This window comes from Mytilinidion resinicola (genome assembly GCF_010093595.1).
Source record: "Mytilinidion resinicola strain CBS 304.34 unplaced genomic scaffold BDZ99scaffold_10, whole genome shotgun sequence".
NCBI classification, from domain to species: domain Eukaryota; kingdom Fungi; phylum Ascomycota; class Dothideomycetes; order Mytilinidiales; family Mytilinidiaceae; genus Mytilinidion; species Mytilinidion resinicola.
Window position 1 is genome coordinate 162,424 of NW_022985446.1, and position 14,065 is coordinate 176,488.

Below are 14,065 nucleotides of genomic sequence, written 5' to 3' on the forward strand. Positions count from 1 at the left end.
GGGCGAAACAACTGCCTCAGCCGGAGGATTTCGGCCAGTGGTCTATTCCTGCTCTCTCGTGGCGTCGTGAGCTTCTCCAGCCCGTACCGCGATCCCAGCTGGCCCGCTCGCGGCCCTGCGCTGTGACGTGACGAGAATTGCAGACCCGGACGCCCACTCGTCGCCAGGACTCTGCTAATGCACACCTCGTCGCAATTCACAATATCATGCAATTGTGGCACTACAAACGCAAGGAACATCGCCGCGGATCCTCGCGGCTGTGCTGCTGCTGCCGCGAAGGACGCAGTACGGCGACCTCAGTTCACTCTAGATCGAAGCCACCTGCAATCCTCAGGCACCAGATCCACGGCCACTCCACGGCCAGATCCCCACATACGGGGCCTTCTGCGTGGAGGAACCTGTACCTGGATGCTTCCCAGCCCCACAGATACACGCCGCGAAGCTTTTATCGCGCTCGTGTTCTCAAGTATCAGTCCACCGCGAAGTGCATGGCGAGCATCATCTCACGTTGGCAGAAACGAGGTAGCAAAGCCACGGGGCAGCGGCAGACTCAGGGACTCGGAACAAGCGCGCAGAGCAATGCGGCCAAGAAACCGTTGCTGCGATCGCTGCACAGCGGTGGAGGCCTGGTCGTCGACCAGCCAAATCAGACGGCAGCAGCATGAAGCCCTGCCGAGCACGGGTCCATCCGGCCAATTGGAACTGCTAGCGATAGCCGACCGGTCTCAGATCTCGCGGCCGTGGCTGTCGCATTTCCGTGCCTCGAGTCCTGTACGCCTCGTTTTTCAAGTCTTCGAGACGGCCCCGAGCAGCAGCACTTGGGGAGACGTCTCGCGATAGTGGCACAAGCACGTTGACCACGCTGTCAAGATGCGGTGCGACGGCGGGAGACACGCTGGCAATGCGAGGCCACCGACGGTGCAGCTGTTCCCGCCGGGCCTGACGTCTGGGAGAGCTGCGTGCTGCACGCTCCCCGATGCGGCATCTTTTCGTGCTTGCTGACACCAACGCTCCCAGCACGCTGGTAATGACTCTGGCGATTTGCAACTCCAGCCAACCACCATGTCGCACAAACTTATCGAAAGGCCTCATTTCTCAGCGGCCGTGTCTCAGCCCTCCACAACCCCACGCTGCCATAATCTCCGAGTCCGGCTTCGACGCCGGCCAAGGCCCGTCTTTGCCACATGGAGGGCGCCTCTTGGGCAGCACTGCCTTTGCCGAGGATGTGTGCACTTGTGGGAACCGCTGAGAGCATCGTCGCCGGCCAGCTGCCCATCTGCCGCACCGCCGCATCGCCTTTCGATTGTCATTGGCACCGTCTCCATCTGCGGCTGTGGGGTGCAGATCAGATCTATCGAATGTTTATCGGCAGGGGCTGCGGCCTGCGACATCATCACTCCAGCTCTCAGGGCGCTTCCTCTCGTGCGCATGACGAAGAACGCAGCCAATTATTGACGAATGCCTAACAATTATCGTGCACAACTCTTTCGGGCTGTTTCCCAACCTCACGTTACCTTCCTTCCATTCAATAAAGCGCAAGTATTGGCCAGCTGAGTGGCCACGCTGAACCTTCTACGATAACTGCGCGACTCGTTGGCGTTCCAGAATCCATTCAGGCCTGAAGAGACGCGACTGCAATTTCCTTCACCATCGCCATCGCCGCTTGCCTCTCTACATAGCATCCGCCACCTCAAAATCCGTCTGCAGCCACTGACATCCAGCAAACTCGAAATAGAGTCCAGCCCACTTCACCCTCTCCCATGACGAAATCCGCGCCCATCCCAGTTTTCAGCTGCACCGGATTCGTTCTCCTGTGCGGCAAGTCGGACGAGAGTGCCAGGACGCTTGGAAGTGACGTTGTTCTGCTCTCGTCGATCCCGATACTGCCATCCACAAGTCCATCCATGTTCAGTTGTCGTCAGTACCGTCAGAAGCACGATTCGGCCCTGCTATGCATCAGGGTTTGGCCTGCTCTTTAGCGTCAATGTTCCTGATGCGGGCATGTCAGCCTGGAACTTGAGAGGCTAACCCTGCTGGAGTTTGGTGATCTTCTCGGGGATGCTCCGTAGATAGCAGTAGTTTCTGCCGGACGCCGTCCTGAAGACGTTCCCGCGGCCGACGGCCGATGGCCTGGCGTATCGTCCGTTTTGCGTGGGCGCAGATCCGCTATACTCAACCGTTGTTTAGCTTCAATAAACGTCGCAGTTTCAACAGGTGCTAGCCTACATACCAGACCGCAAGTTTTGGTGCTAAAGACAGACGGCTCCGAAAGTCTCGTGTGCAATACTTAGGTCTCCCGAGGTCAACCAAACTTCCGAGTTTGCTAAAGAGAGCGGTCCATGATCCACTGTTTTCATAAGGGAGTCCTGTCAAGCATAAACAAAGTTATCAAGGTTTGCGCATGATGACAGCGATACGAACCCGAACGTCTGGAGTTCGGGACGACAACCTCAAAAGTCCAGCTAACCTGGTAAATTTTCCTCGAACAGCATGGACAACGGGCCGATTCAGGGCCTCGGAACGACGATCTTAACCCCATACATGCCGGCAAGTCCCTTATATCGCGATGGTGGAGAGATCCTCACCTCTCAAACATCACCAAGTGGACCTTCAAGGTTTGTCCCTGTGTCCCCTCTTTTTGACAAAAGTGTACAGTATGATATCTCTGACTACTTTTCGATCACAACGCGTTCGACCGTTTCACTAGTTTAAAGAAGCTAGTCAACAGCACACCACTCTTGCCCGCACCCCGCAGGCACAACGTCCTCGGCTCATACTTCTGAGATGTTGTGTATGGAGAGCTTAAAGCGGGCGCATGTGAAACCACTCTCTCCTCGATAGGGTAGGGTGTTCGCTCATGCAAAAACTCTCAAACAGCTCACCTTTTTTGCGATCGCCCACGGAATAATGTCTTGACTGCGAAGCAGAAGCGGGAAGGGACGTGACTCGCAGACGCCGAATCCGGTGCCCGAGCGGGCACATTGGAGGATCGCGAGGAGGATCGCGGTGGGATGGTTGTTTATGCGCCGGAGGGAAAGAGGTGGAGTCGTGACCGAGGGGGTCGTGAGGACCGCCGCCGCGCAACCAAAGCACAACGTGCTTCGCCTGCAAACGGGCCTCTTGCTCGTCCTAGGCATGCTGGCCGCATTGCGGGCCGCCCAGGGTGCTGGCCGCTGCCCCTGGTCCTGGTCCTGTCTACGGTAACGGCTTTCTGGAGTTCTCTTGGGTCGTGTTATCGATTGTGCGTGCGCTCGAGCGCTGCGGGTTATTGGCTGCAATTGGGATATTCTGCGGCTCGTCGCAGCGAACTTCGGGCCCGGATAGGGCAGGGTAGGGGTATATTGATACCCTTGTGTACGGATGCATGGGTTACGGGGGAGAGCTCCCCCTACAGTACCTGGTTGTCCGGGAAGATTGTGATCAGCGTGCAGTTAACTGCAACATGGTTGCTCTCCCGTGACGAGAGGGGTGCCTTGAAGAAAGAGGGCTTGGACCTTGGTAAGGGTTCTGCGCAGGTCTTGGTGAGTTTGGGTAAGCTGCGGGACGTTTGTGGCCCCTCTATGTCATCGCGAACTGCTGAAGGATTCAAGACACGGGCTGGCGTTGGGTTGCTGACACTAGCGGAGGAGCGTGCTCTCGGCCCGTGGTGAACCGAGAGCTTGGAGCGGTTTCGGATGAAGAAAAGATGAAGACGGTGAATGTTTTTTCCTAAAGGGGTAGGATAGATCAGGTAGGAAAAGTGAAGATCTTACATTACCTCAGACCATTATTATGTGATTGCGCGATAGATCAACATAAGGGCAAATCGCGACATGAGTCGTGGGACGCTTTGCAAGATTCATGGACACGATCCATCGAACCTGCGATGCACGATCAATTATGATCGTAGCGCCGCCAATACCAAGGATACCGTAGTGATTCTTCTCTAACGCTATTGTAGAGGGTAGTTAGCGCGGCATGCCGGGTCCCGCAAGGGTCCAAAACGTTTGCGGACTATCTGTGTGAGCTGGAATAGGTAATGCAGGACGTTTGTGGTGTGGTTTTGGGATGTGCGGTTTAAGGGTTTGGATTAAGCGTCGGTTGCATGTCTCCCGCTCACAGTTCTATGTTAGACGGCTCAAGCAAGTAAGTTGAGTGCCAAGCACGACGCTGGTTCTTTGCTATCTATTTGGCTATTTTGGTTCTTTGCCGTGGATTGTTGCCGTTGTGTATGAGTCGTGGTTGAAGAGAGCGGCCCGTGAGACGCCGCTATACGAGATTATACCACAGTTTCTCCGCAGCCTCGTCGCCGTGTTGCCGGTGATGCCGACAAACCTTCTTATGTATCCCCTTCATATGTAGAGTTACGAGGCTCCTCTATAGTCTCTCAGCCAAAAACTGTTCGCTGTTGAGGTTCAACGCCCTCACCGACAGGGCGTGGCTGTTGTGAGTTCGCCCCAGAGCACGAGTACGACAGCACGTCGTAACCCAAAGCGTATCCACGAGTCGTATTCCCCACGATCTCCCTGAAGCACGAGAGCATGTCGCGACTTAACGTTTGATTCATGAATCGTACTCCACTCTACCAGCCTGGAAGTCCAACCTCAGGTCCAGGCGTCGATAAAGCCGTGAGCGATGGCCAAGATGCGAGACCCCCCCCCCCCTCACATATCCATCTCGTCATCGTAGTCGTCCGCCGTCGACGGAAACCCATTATCCTGATCGTCCTGGTCGCCATCGCCGCTGCGCTCGCGCGCGGCGCCGATCTTCCTGTGGGCATGAATCAGTACGCTGTTACATCCAACTTGACTGCTGCCCTCTTCCCATACCATCCCACTTTGCAAATACCCATCGACCTATACCCCGCGCTCCATGAATCCCTTGCCTCCCCTCCCCTCAACGCTAACAGCAACAACGAAAAAGACCGCAAAACTAACCTCAACCCATCAATCACCCCCCCAATAAACGCCCGCCCCTCCGCCACCTCCATGCCCCCAAACCCCGTCATACTCAGCCCCCCCTGCGCATCAAACACCTCGACCCCTTTGCGCATATTCGCCATGCGCACCTCGCGCAGATCGCGCATGAGCCGCCTCACCGCATCCGGGTCCTCGAAGTCGTCGCTCGCGGCCTCCAGCAGTATCTCGCCCAGCTCGAGCCAGTGGTACGGCAGTGCGTCGCGCGGCGCGTCGGCGGTGCTGGAGGGCAGGAAGGGCGGCGAGATGGGCAGGATGCCGGGCGGTGCGAGGGGCAGGCGCGGCGGCGCGGCGGCGTGGGCGGTGCTTTCGAGCTCGAGAATGGCGGCGAGGGCGGGCGGGGACAGCCAGGGGGGCGGGAGGATGTTGGCGCGGCGTTGGCGTTTCAGGAGGAGGGCGAGCCAGAGGGGGAGGTTGGCGCGTTGGGGGGGGTGGAGGGGGGGTGTGCGGCCCTGTGTGAAGCTGGTTAGTTTAGTCGGAATTGTAGTTGAGTAGTTTGAGTGATTTGGGCGGGGTGGATGAAGAGAGCGGCATAGGGGCTGTCTGTGAGAGCTGGTTGGGACGTACAGTGTGTGTGGTGCTTTGCGGAGTTGTGTGGAGGGGTTCAACTCACGCCTAGCAAGTCTAGTCCTTCGAGCCGTTGACGGGGGATCACGGTGACGAGCTCCATTTCGCAGAGAAAGGCGATTTCGGGGGGCGTGAGGCCTGGGGGGAGAGGGAGAGCCATTGTGGTGGTTGTATGGTGGAGGGAGAAGGATGAGAGTTCGTTGGTGGTAGTGAAGGACCCTTGGGCGCGTCGAGTTTAGCGATGTGCTTTTGTGAGGTCCATAAATCTGACCTGCATCCATCAACAATACTTCGTCATTTGAAAATTCTCAACTTCACCTGAACTTAGCAATGAAATGAGCTTCTCCAACAGCGATTTGTGGGCGTCGCGGACTGCATTGGTCTGCATAGCGGTAGTCAGCGCAGTATGGCAGCGCAAACTGTCTTCGATTGTCCCTGATCCGTATTTAGTATGTGCCCAAGGAGCATTATGCCATACCTCAACATCTAATATGAACTCATAGGATGAAGTGTTTCATGTTCGACAGGCACAAGTCTACTGCTCTGGTGCATTTAGTCAGTGGGATCCTAAAATCACGACGCCCCCAGGATTGTAAATCTGTCCTCTCAATGCACATGTTTCTTCCTCTAATGTCCTTATCAGATATCTCGTTTCATATCTAGTCTACCTGGTTACGGGCCGTTGCGATATAGACATCCTAAGACTTGTCAATATCACCGCAATATGTGGTATATTATTGTCATCCTTCAGGATATTGCGGCTTCTCCGTGAAGCAAGAGGGAAGGAAGCGAACCGAGTGGATTTCCAAAGTGGGCGGAGATTGCAGGGCTTTTTATTTGATGCTCACTCCGCGCTCAACATTTCCCTTTTTCCTCCGTTGTTCTTCTTCTCTGCGTTATACTACACAGACGTTGTGTCAACGCTATGCGTCTTGGAGAGCTACATAACGCTCCTACAATCACGGCGACCCAGAGCATCTGAGCTGGGATCTACAGTCCAAACGATACTACTAGGTATCGTAGCACTCCTATTTCGACAGACGAACATCTTCTGGGTGGCTGTGTTTCCTGCTGGCTTGGCCGTGTTGGAAGTGCTCAAAAACGGAAGGGCATCTGCTGAGAATAACGCCACTACGAAACAGACTCCACTGGAGGCTCTGAAACATAGCTGGACACATTCCACACTATATGACTGCCCTGTGAATCAGGCGGGAGTAGAAGGTAATTAGTCATGTCGTTCTTCCGTAAGGCAATCTGTCTAAACTCCCGCAGATTATTTCATCGTCATTGTTTCTGCAGGCCTAGCAGCTGTAGGAAGATTACCGTCTCTTATGAAGGTTGCCGTACCCTATTTCACCCTATTAGTAGCTTTTGGTGGCTTCGTAGCCTGGAATGGTGGTGTTGTTCTCGGTATGCTCAATATCAACAAGCTCTCATACACACTGCTAACTCACCAGGTGACAAATCAAACCATGTTGCAACTTTGCATTTCTCACAGATGCTTTACATCTGGCCATACATCTTCTTCTTCTCATTCCCGCTTACCATTCCGCTCTTCCTAACACCACTGAGCAACCGACTCTTCCAAGGGAAGATCCAACCATTCCTAGAGGCCCACCTATCTATCCCAACCACCTCCAAACCACCACGAATCATCATCGCTATCATCTGCATGATACTAGCAACCCTCACCGTTCACTACAACACCATCATCCACCCCTTCACCCTAGCAGACAACCGCCATTACGTCTTCTACGTGTTCCGGATCCTCCGACACCACCCACAACTCAAATACCTCGCCGTACCTGCATACTACTGCTGCGGGTGGCTTGTGATGCACACCCTCGGTATCTCCCGCGACTCTCAAATTCCAAATCAAGCGGAGTCGTCGTCGAAAACGAGTCGCGGCAAGGAGCTGAAACGCGCCGCCGCACCCGCGGGAGATCATTCCTGCCCGGCCAGTTTTGTCCTCGTGTGGCTTGCGACAACGACGCTTTCGGTCGTTACGGCTCCTTTGGTCGAGCCGCGCTACTTTATCATTCCGTGGATTATGTGGCGGCTTCATGTCCCCAGCACGGCCGCGGGGGGTGGTTCTTCAAGCACACCACGCGCCGAGAAAATCGCGTCGAAGCCGCTCAGTGGTGTGACGGGGAAAGTTCCTGCGCTCTGGCAAGGGTATGACCTGCGGTTGTGTCTGGAGACGGGATGGCATTTGGCTGTGAACACTGTTACGGCGTACATTTTCCTGTATCGGGGGTTCGTGTGGCCGCAGGAGCCGGGGAAGATCCAACGGTTCATGTGGTGAGGGGGTGGGTCTGATTCTGAAGCGTTTCGTCCGTCGCATCGACAAGCACAGTCTGGTTACCCCCTCGTGGAGGTCGTCGATATACTCGACGCGCGCGTAGATAAAGGTACAATGCCCAGCTCGCGATTTAGAGTCTGCTGAGAGAAGCGCTGTAGAATGTGTCTAAATAGCTTGAATGTGATTCTAATGTGTATAGAGCTTGCTTGTATAGAGCTTTCTGCTACGTCTGAGCTTCTTCGCGAGGAATTCGAGGTGCTATATGCGCGCGCAAACGTCTTCTATGCTCATAGGAATAGAAAACCCCGTCCATATTCCCAGTGGGATGCGAAAACTCCAATCGAACTTGGCAAAACGAAATAGCAGAAACGAGCCCACCCAGCTACCACTGCGCTCTTGCGCTGTAGTCGGTCAAGATCCTTTTTGGGGATCGCTGAGTGGTTTACGTCTGTGTCTGTTTGGTTAGTTGGATGGTGCGAAGAAATGGTAGGTATGTAAGGAGAGGTTTGAAGTTGGACCCTGGAAGTGTGAGATTTTAACGAACGTGTAGTGAGTGGTATCTATGCGCGACTCCAACTCTTGCTAGTGAAGAAGGTCTAGCTCCCATCAACATCTTAAGTCCCGTTGTTTAAGGGTAAGTGGTCGGGGATTGAACTGCGTAGCAGTGGACCTCGATGGTTGGAGGCGAAGGAGAAACCAGCACAAGTAGGGTCGGTACTCTAAGGAACAGTGGGCACGTCAAGGCAAGTCCCCTTAAACGGCGGAGTTAGGATATGAGTTAAACACTCATACGAGATGGCATTCGCACACTCATGAACGTACTTTGGAGCCCTAAGCAATGGCAGAAGACTTCACACAAATGATACCACCAGGTATCGCATAAGAAATGGTCGATATTTCCTGAGAAGACTTGTACCTACATACAACATTTGTCACATAACTATCTTTTGTCTCCGCTACCGTCCCTAACTCAGTGACCCATCATTCTCTCAAGTACCCTGCATAACACTAACATCAACATCCTCAATTCTCCACATATACCACATAAACAGACTCCTACTGCCCGTTAGCTCCTTCATCTCCCACACATTGCGAGTATAAATGCGGGAAACACGTACCTGTACGGCGAGAACTTGGCCGCCATATCTAGCATATCCTGCTCACTCATATACTTCCACTTGCCACCCTTCCCTTTCAGCTTCGCCACATCCTTACCAACATAAGCAGCCATGCCGCGCCTGCAAAACACACAAATCAGCACTCGTGTCCACACTCAGATATCAAAACTGGATGGATTCAACTCACTGCACCCCCAAATCACCAGTACTAAACACATCGCACCGCTTCAGGCTGAAACACGCAAACATCTCCACGCTCCACCGGCCCAATCCACGCACGGCGATCAGCATCTCCATCACTTCGTCGTCGGTCGCGGAGGCCAGTTTCTGCGCGCTGAGTTCGCCGGACGCGAATTTTTGGGCCAGGCCTTGGATGTACTCGGCTTTGCGTTGCGAGAGGCCGGCTGTGCGGAGCGTTTCGAGGGGGGTGCTGGCGACGAGAGCGGGGGCGGGGAAGGAGGAGGTGGAGTCGGCGGAGGAGGATGGGGGAAAGAGGGTGATGAATTTGCGCTTTATAGAGGCGGCGGCGGCGCCGGAGACCTGGGGATCGAGTGGTTAGATTACTTATTTTATTTATGATAAAGAGTAGAAGTGGGCTTTGAACATGATCATATGAAGTTTTTGGGAAAAGCAGAGGGGTGAGTAAGTACCTGCTGTCCTATAATTCCACTCGCGAGTGCTTGGAACGGCTCCACCACTTCCTGAAGGCCTTCGGGCGAGAACATCTTGCAGTGGTGTTGCTCGATCACGGGGGCGAGCTTGGGGTCGACTTTTAGTAAATGGGCGCACGCGTCTTGCAGAAGAGTCTCGGTTGTCGAGGTGGGTGGGGGCACGCCGAGGGCTGGGCCGGTTACTATCGCAGCTTTCTTTGCGCGCTTGGCTTTCTTGGGGGTAGGTTCTGCTTCTGGCACTTCTTCTGGCACTGCGTCGAGAGAAGGCTGCTTCACGGGTGAAGACGTATAGGCCGAGACCCGCGATCCACCGGGAGTGGATAACACCGCGTTGGTGGCGTGTGGTTCTGCTGGGCGTGGCTTCTGCTTTGTGCTGATGTTGCTTGGGAACGGGATCGGGGAGGAGGAGACCATGAGACCGATTCCTGAGGGCGTGGGCGTGATGGGAGGCGGTTTGGGTGCATCTTTTGCCGGTTGTGTTCTGCGGCGCTTGGCTGTGGGGGTTGTTGGGGCTGTGAACTCGGGTTCAGGTTCTGGGAGGCTTTTCGAGGGTTCGATCGGTGAGGATGGGGATGCTGCGGGTTTGCGCTTCTTGGAGGCTGCGGGTTTGCGCTTCTGGGAGGCTGCGGGGGCTTTGGTAGATGCAGTCTTGGGTTTCTTTGCAGTTGTAGACTTTGGAGTGCCATTTTGAACAATAGGTTCAGGCACATCACCAGCAGTGCCTGTAGAACGGCGCGTGGAGCGGCGGAGAGCCATGGTGGAAAAGGCTGGATGACGTAGATTGGATGGAGTTGATTTCTGCGGGTTTTCTTAGAAATTTAGCCTGGACTGAGGGTAAGAGGTTTTGTATACTTTCGAGACCCTTGATAGGAAACTAGGTTTGAAAGGTATCGTTCGCAGCGACATGCAACGGTGAGAAGCTCACGCGTCGAGTGGATGAGGTCGAGGTTCGCGCTGACATTCGCGCTGCCACATGACCGGAGTTCCGAGGCCAAGAATGCTGGCTGCTTATGTGACCAATTAGTGGCGTTCTTTTCATAATCACTTTAAGCAAATATGAAAGCATAGAATATAGATAGAACTAACTAGGTTGTTTCGGGACCTGTGTTCCAATCATTCGACTGTGGTATTCACATGTTCAAAGTGCTTCATGTTGGCTCGCAAGGCCACCAAGCGTCATCGATCTCATCTAATATCTTCGAGCAATAGCAACGATTTGATGGAAAACAGCATGCAGCAGTCACATTTCAGGCTATGCCGAAATTGAGTATCGAGTTTTGTCAAGGTTAGCACCTGAAAACAGAATTGAGGTCAACTAAAGACTCGATGAGATCTGATTGCCTTGAAACTGCGCCACGCCTGGAATCACTTCAGAGCACAATCCGACGACTAAAATGCCATCTCTTAGGGTTCCGCACAAGAGATCGTGGGTAAGTGACGACACAAGATTTACAGTTTGATATATTGAGGGGTCCTGCGCAAGCAAAGAAAGATGGGCGAACTCGACGTTTTGATGCAGCTGATATACACTCTAATGCACATAAACACACTCCGAGTATCAAGGAGATTTTCGCTCTTGCCCTCCAATTCTCTAATGGTACAGCTTGGGGCCGTGCTTCTTTTGCACCGTTGGCTTTTCTATCACCATCGCCTCCAAATCTTCGCGCTCCTTAAGCTCGGCCTCGATCTCTTGGATGAGAGGGGTCAGATATGGAACATCCTAAGCCTGTCAGTCTTGCAGTATGGTCGCTAGTATCGAGTTTGCTTTACCTCCTCCGGCTTTGTGTGCTCTTCCTTAGGGAGAAGCTGGTGGGATAGCGAAAGCTGGCACATCTTAGCAATTGTCCAATCAGCATTTGTCCGGCGCTCAAACCTGGAATGCACGTCGCATGCGGAAAACACGGTCGTAGGCTTCCTTGGGAGGGAGTCGCTTGAGGGCGAGAAGCACGGTGTCGTTCTCCTCCGGGATCAGGTCATCGGCTCTGTGGATCACACCAAGTCAGATACACCCTCCATATCAAAGACAATAGTTTTCGAGGGCTCCAAGATGCTCTGCCAGAGCAATTGGGTTCGAGGAGGGTTGTCGTACCTCAAGCCGAGCTTCCTGTAGCCCGACGCATTGGCATACCAGTTTGCCAATGGCTTCATCCACCGGGTCAGCCACTGCCGCTTGAGGACAAAGGGCGCGAGGGAGGGCTGCGACATGATTGCAATGGCTGTCGGGGCGACAGTAGAGGCTCGGGCGGAGGTCGAGGTGGTGGTTGCAGATGCTGGCAGGTGAAGTCGTCCAGTGAGCGAAACGAATTGGCGGCGGCTTGGCACTTCCTCCGAGCTTGGTGACAGGCCCTGTGCCCCCACTCCACTCCATCCGCCTTTGCGCAACTTCTGCTGTCTTTGCTCGAGTCCGCGTGCCCAGAGTTCACCTCTCCGCCCGAGCGTGTCCACCATTCCCTCAGCACCGCGAGCTTTCTTTTGCCTGCTGACAAGCCTCCCAAAAGCACCGCTTTGTTCTCCCCCCCACCACGGCTTCACCTCTGCGTCCACCCGTCAATGGAGCTGTTCAATCGTTAGCCATTGTGCCCAGTGTCACTCAAGTGCTGCGGGGCTCCGCACACTGAGGCACTTTGAAGGGGACGACGGGAAGTGCGACACCCCCTTCCATAGCTCCAATATGCCCTCCATGGGCTCTTTGACTTAGGCTTACCCATGGTGTGTGGCTAGCTCTCACCATGTCCGCACAAGATAGCCCTTCGCCGCCGTCCCCGAGACACTCACAACAACGGTATGCGCCGACGACGGCCATGGTGTCTTCGACCGGCACTTCCAATCATGTACCAGGCACCCGCTCATTCTCTTCTAGTCTCGCAGTCTTCTGCGCCGGACTCTCCAGTTCCTCCATCAATGGCTTCTGCGGCGCCTCTGCCGGTGTGGCTTCCGGTATAGTCACTTGTCCGCTAGACGTAATCAAAACTCGTCTTCAGGCTCAAGGGTCTTTTCGGCCTCGAAACAATGTCAGACATACGCGAGCGATCTACAACGGACTGCTCGGGACCGCGCGGGTCATCTGGAAGGAGGATGGAGTGCGCGGTATGTACAGAGGCCTTGGGCCAATGTTGCTAGGATACCTGCCCACCTGGGCTGTCTATATGAGTGTCTACGATGCCTCAAAGGACTACCTATACGAACGTATTGGTCAGTGTTGGTGAATACCCCTCTCATAAACAATGCTGACAAAGCTTTCAGAGAACAAATGGGTAGCCCGGATATCCGCTTCCATTTCTGCCGGGGCCTGTTCGACGCTGGCGACAAACCCTATATGGGTGATCAAGACGCGCCTGATGTCACAAGTCAGTTCGCGAGCATCGGAAGAACACCGACCACCATGGCAGTACAAAGGGACTATGGATGCCTTTCGGAAGATGTACAAGAGTGAAGGCCTGGCAGCGTTCTATTCAGGCCTCTCTCCCGCGTTGCTCGGCCTAACGCATGTTGCAATTCAGTTCCCACTATACGAATTCTTCAAAATGAAGTTCACTGGTCTGGAAATGGGACAGGCATCAACGGAAGAAGACATCCATTGGCTTGGAATCCTAGGGGCCACATTCCTTAGTAAGATATGCGCCACCTCTGCGACATATCCGCACGAAGTCCTCCGAACGAGGCTGCAAACGCAGCAGCGCTCTTTGCCGACAGCGTCTCCCGAGGAGATTGCCTTCCGTGGCGGTCATGCGCATGGATATCAAACTCGACCACCAGGAACGGCATCATCCGATGGAATGGTCAACGTTCTACGGTACCGTGGCGTCATACGAACATGTAGGACGATCTTGGCTGAGGAAGGCTGGAGAGCTTTCTATAACGGCATGGGGACCAACATGGTTCGCGCGGTGCCGGCGGCCATGACGACGATGCTGACTTACGAAAGCCTTAAACAAGCAACGTTTGAGCTGAAACGCGAAGGCCAGGAGATACTTGAATTGGATCGCGCAAGATGAGCTCACAGACCATTCTTATCTCAAAAGGTAAACTTCCAAGATTTGGCCTGTGTGGGCAAAAGCTCACACCGATTTCATATTGTTCTACCTGCGGTATATCCCTCACGTTGAGCATCACTTTCCATTCCCTTCGTCCTTGTACATAGTTGACAGCATTTACCTTGGGTCTGGGTGGCTGGTCAGGAACGGATCGGTGGATGGGTTTTCTGGCGTTTGCGGCGTACATGCTGCTATCGGGAGTTTTAAGCATGCCTAAGTGTTTGCTTCGGAGTGGGATGCGATTGCTAGTGCCATACTCAGCAGTCTAGAGTGTCTAGTTTGGCTGATGTGAGCGTTGTCGTTGCATCGATGCGGTGGGTGCTTCTTTGAAAATACAATATCGATCAAGTCTTGCGTTTACGCTGAGCACCTATTAGTCTTCGACCATCTCCTTCCACTGATAAGTAACTTATAGCGA

At 54.1% G+C, this 14,065-nt stretch overlaps 7 protein-coding genes across 7 annotated transcripts; 4 read left to right on the forward strand and 3 right to left on the reverse strand.

Annotated features, from left to right (window-relative positions):
• Nucleotides 1–936: 936 nt before the first annotated feature.
• BDZ99DRAFT_531379 (uncharacterized protein) lies at nucleotides 937–1,608 on the forward strand. Its single transcript, XM_033726450.1, has one exon. The coding sequence runs from the start codon at nucleotides 1,063–1,065 to the stop codon at nucleotides 1,453–1,455; it is 393 nt and encodes a 130-aa protein (XP_033576271.1). The 5' UTR covers nucleotides 937–1,062; the 3' UTR covers nucleotides 1,456–1,608.
• Nucleotides 1,609–2,599: 991 nt separating this feature from the next.
• On the forward strand, nucleotides 2,600–3,745 carry BDZ99DRAFT_463156 (uncharacterized protein). The gene has a single exon (XM_033720014.1). The coding sequence runs from the start codon at nucleotides 3,012–3,014 to the stop codon at nucleotides 3,648–3,650; it is 639 nt and encodes a 212-aa protein (XP_033576272.1). The 5' UTR covers nucleotides 2,600–3,011; the 3' UTR covers nucleotides 3,651–3,745.
• An 898-nt stretch (nucleotides 3,746–4,643) lies between these two features.
• BDZ99DRAFT_531402 (GINS complex, PSF2 component) lies at nucleotides 4,644–5,682 on the reverse strand (the record flags this gene model as incomplete). The annotated part of the gene is made up of 3 exons (XM_033726451.1): nucleotides 4,644–4,749; nucleotides 4,917–5,407; nucleotides 5,569–5,682. 3 exons carry the CDS (start codon nucleotides 5,680–5,682, stop codon nucleotides 4,644–4,646), a joined length of 711 nt encoding a protein of 236 aa, XP_033576273.1.
• A 175-nt stretch (nucleotides 5,683–5,857) lies between these two features.
• Nucleotides 5,858–8,054, forward strand: BDZ99DRAFT_498709 (uncharacterized protein; the record flags this gene model as incomplete). Its single annotated transcript, XM_033723595.1, has 5 exons — nucleotides 5,858–5,971; nucleotides 6,026–6,114; nucleotides 6,166–6,743; nucleotides 6,795–6,932; nucleotides 6,980–8,054. The coding sequence occupies 5 exons, from the start codon at nucleotides 5,858–5,860 to the stop codon at nucleotides 7,825–7,827; spliced, it is 1,767 nt and encodes a 588-aa protein (XP_033576274.1). The 3' UTR covers nucleotides 7,828–8,054.
• A 644-nt stretch (nucleotides 8,055–8,698) lies between these two features.
• Nucleotides 8,699–10,503, reverse strand: BDZ99DRAFT_417142 (DNA glycosylase). Its single transcript, XM_033716811.1, has 5 exons — nucleotides 10,466–10,503; nucleotides 9,593–10,411; nucleotides 9,130–9,482; nucleotides 8,943–9,062; nucleotides 8,699–8,880 (listed from the first exon to the last, which is right to left on the reverse strand). Exons 2-5 carry the CDS (start codon nucleotides 10,367–10,369, stop codon nucleotides 8,814–8,816), a joined length of 1,317 nt encoding a protein of 438 aa, XP_033576275.1. The 5' UTR covers nucleotides 10,370–10,411; nucleotides 10,466–10,503; the 3' UTR covers nucleotides 8,699–8,813.
• A 402-nt stretch (nucleotides 10,504–10,905) lies between these two features.
• Nucleotides 10,906–11,882, reverse strand: BDZ99DRAFT_463159 (uncharacterized protein). Its single transcript, XM_033720015.1, has 4 exons — nucleotides 11,703–11,882; nucleotides 11,487–11,595; nucleotides 11,384–11,437; nucleotides 10,906–11,333 (listed from the first exon to the last, which is right to left on the reverse strand). Exons 1-4 carry the CDS (start codon nucleotides 11,816–11,818, stop codon nucleotides 11,205–11,207), a joined length of 408 nt encoding a protein of 135 aa, XP_033576276.1. The 5' UTR covers nucleotides 11,819–11,882; the 3' UTR covers nucleotides 10,906–11,204.
• A 460-nt stretch (nucleotides 11,883–12,342) lies between these two features.
• On the forward strand, nucleotides 12,343–13,608 carry BDZ99DRAFT_388364 (mitochondrial carrier; the record flags this gene model as incomplete). Its single annotated transcript, XM_033715567.1, has 2 exons — nucleotides 12,343–12,805; nucleotides 12,857–13,608. The coding sequence occupies 2 exons, from the start codon at nucleotides 12,343–12,345 to the stop codon at nucleotides 13,606–13,608; spliced, it is 1,215 nt and encodes a 404-aa protein (XP_033576277.1).
• Between the last annotated feature and the right edge of the window lie 457 nt (nucleotides 13,609–14,065).

Bases quoted from the DNA above. Each gene is read 5' to 3' on its own strand.
- BDZ99DRAFT_531379 (XM_033726450.1), top strand. From the start codon at position 1,063: ATGTCGCACAAACTTATCGAAAGGCCTCATTTCTCAGCGGCCGTGTCT.
- BDZ99DRAFT_463156 (XM_033720014.1), top strand. From the start codon at position 3,012: ATGGTTGTTTATGCGCCGGAGGGAAAGAGGTGGAGTCGTGACCGAGGG.
- BDZ99DRAFT_417142 (XM_033716811.1), bottom strand. From the start codon at position 10,369: ATGGCTCTCCGCCGCTCCACGCGCCGTTCTACAGGCACTGCTGGTGAT. The intron at 9,483-9,592 runs GTACTTACTCAC...CTCGATCCCCAG, and splicing joins GTGGAATTATAGGACAGCAG to GTCTCCGGCGCCGCCGCCGC. The intron at 8,881-8,942 runs GTACGTGTTTCC...AACGGGCAGTAG, and splicing joins GCCAAGTTCTCGCCGTACAG to GAGTCTGTTTATGTGGTATA.
- BDZ99DRAFT_463159 (XM_033720015.1), bottom strand. From the start codon at position 11,818: ATGTCGCAGCCCTCCCTCGCGCCCTTTGTCCTCAAGCGGCAGTGGCTG. The intron at 11,438-11,486 runs GTTTGAGCGCCG...AAGATGTGCCAG, and splicing joins GCATGCGACGTGCATTCCAG to CTTTCGCTATCCCACCAGCT. The intron at 11,334-11,383 runs GTAAAGCAAACT...TGACAGGCTTAG, and splicing joins AGCACACAAAGCCGGAGGAG to GATGTTCCATATCTGACCCC.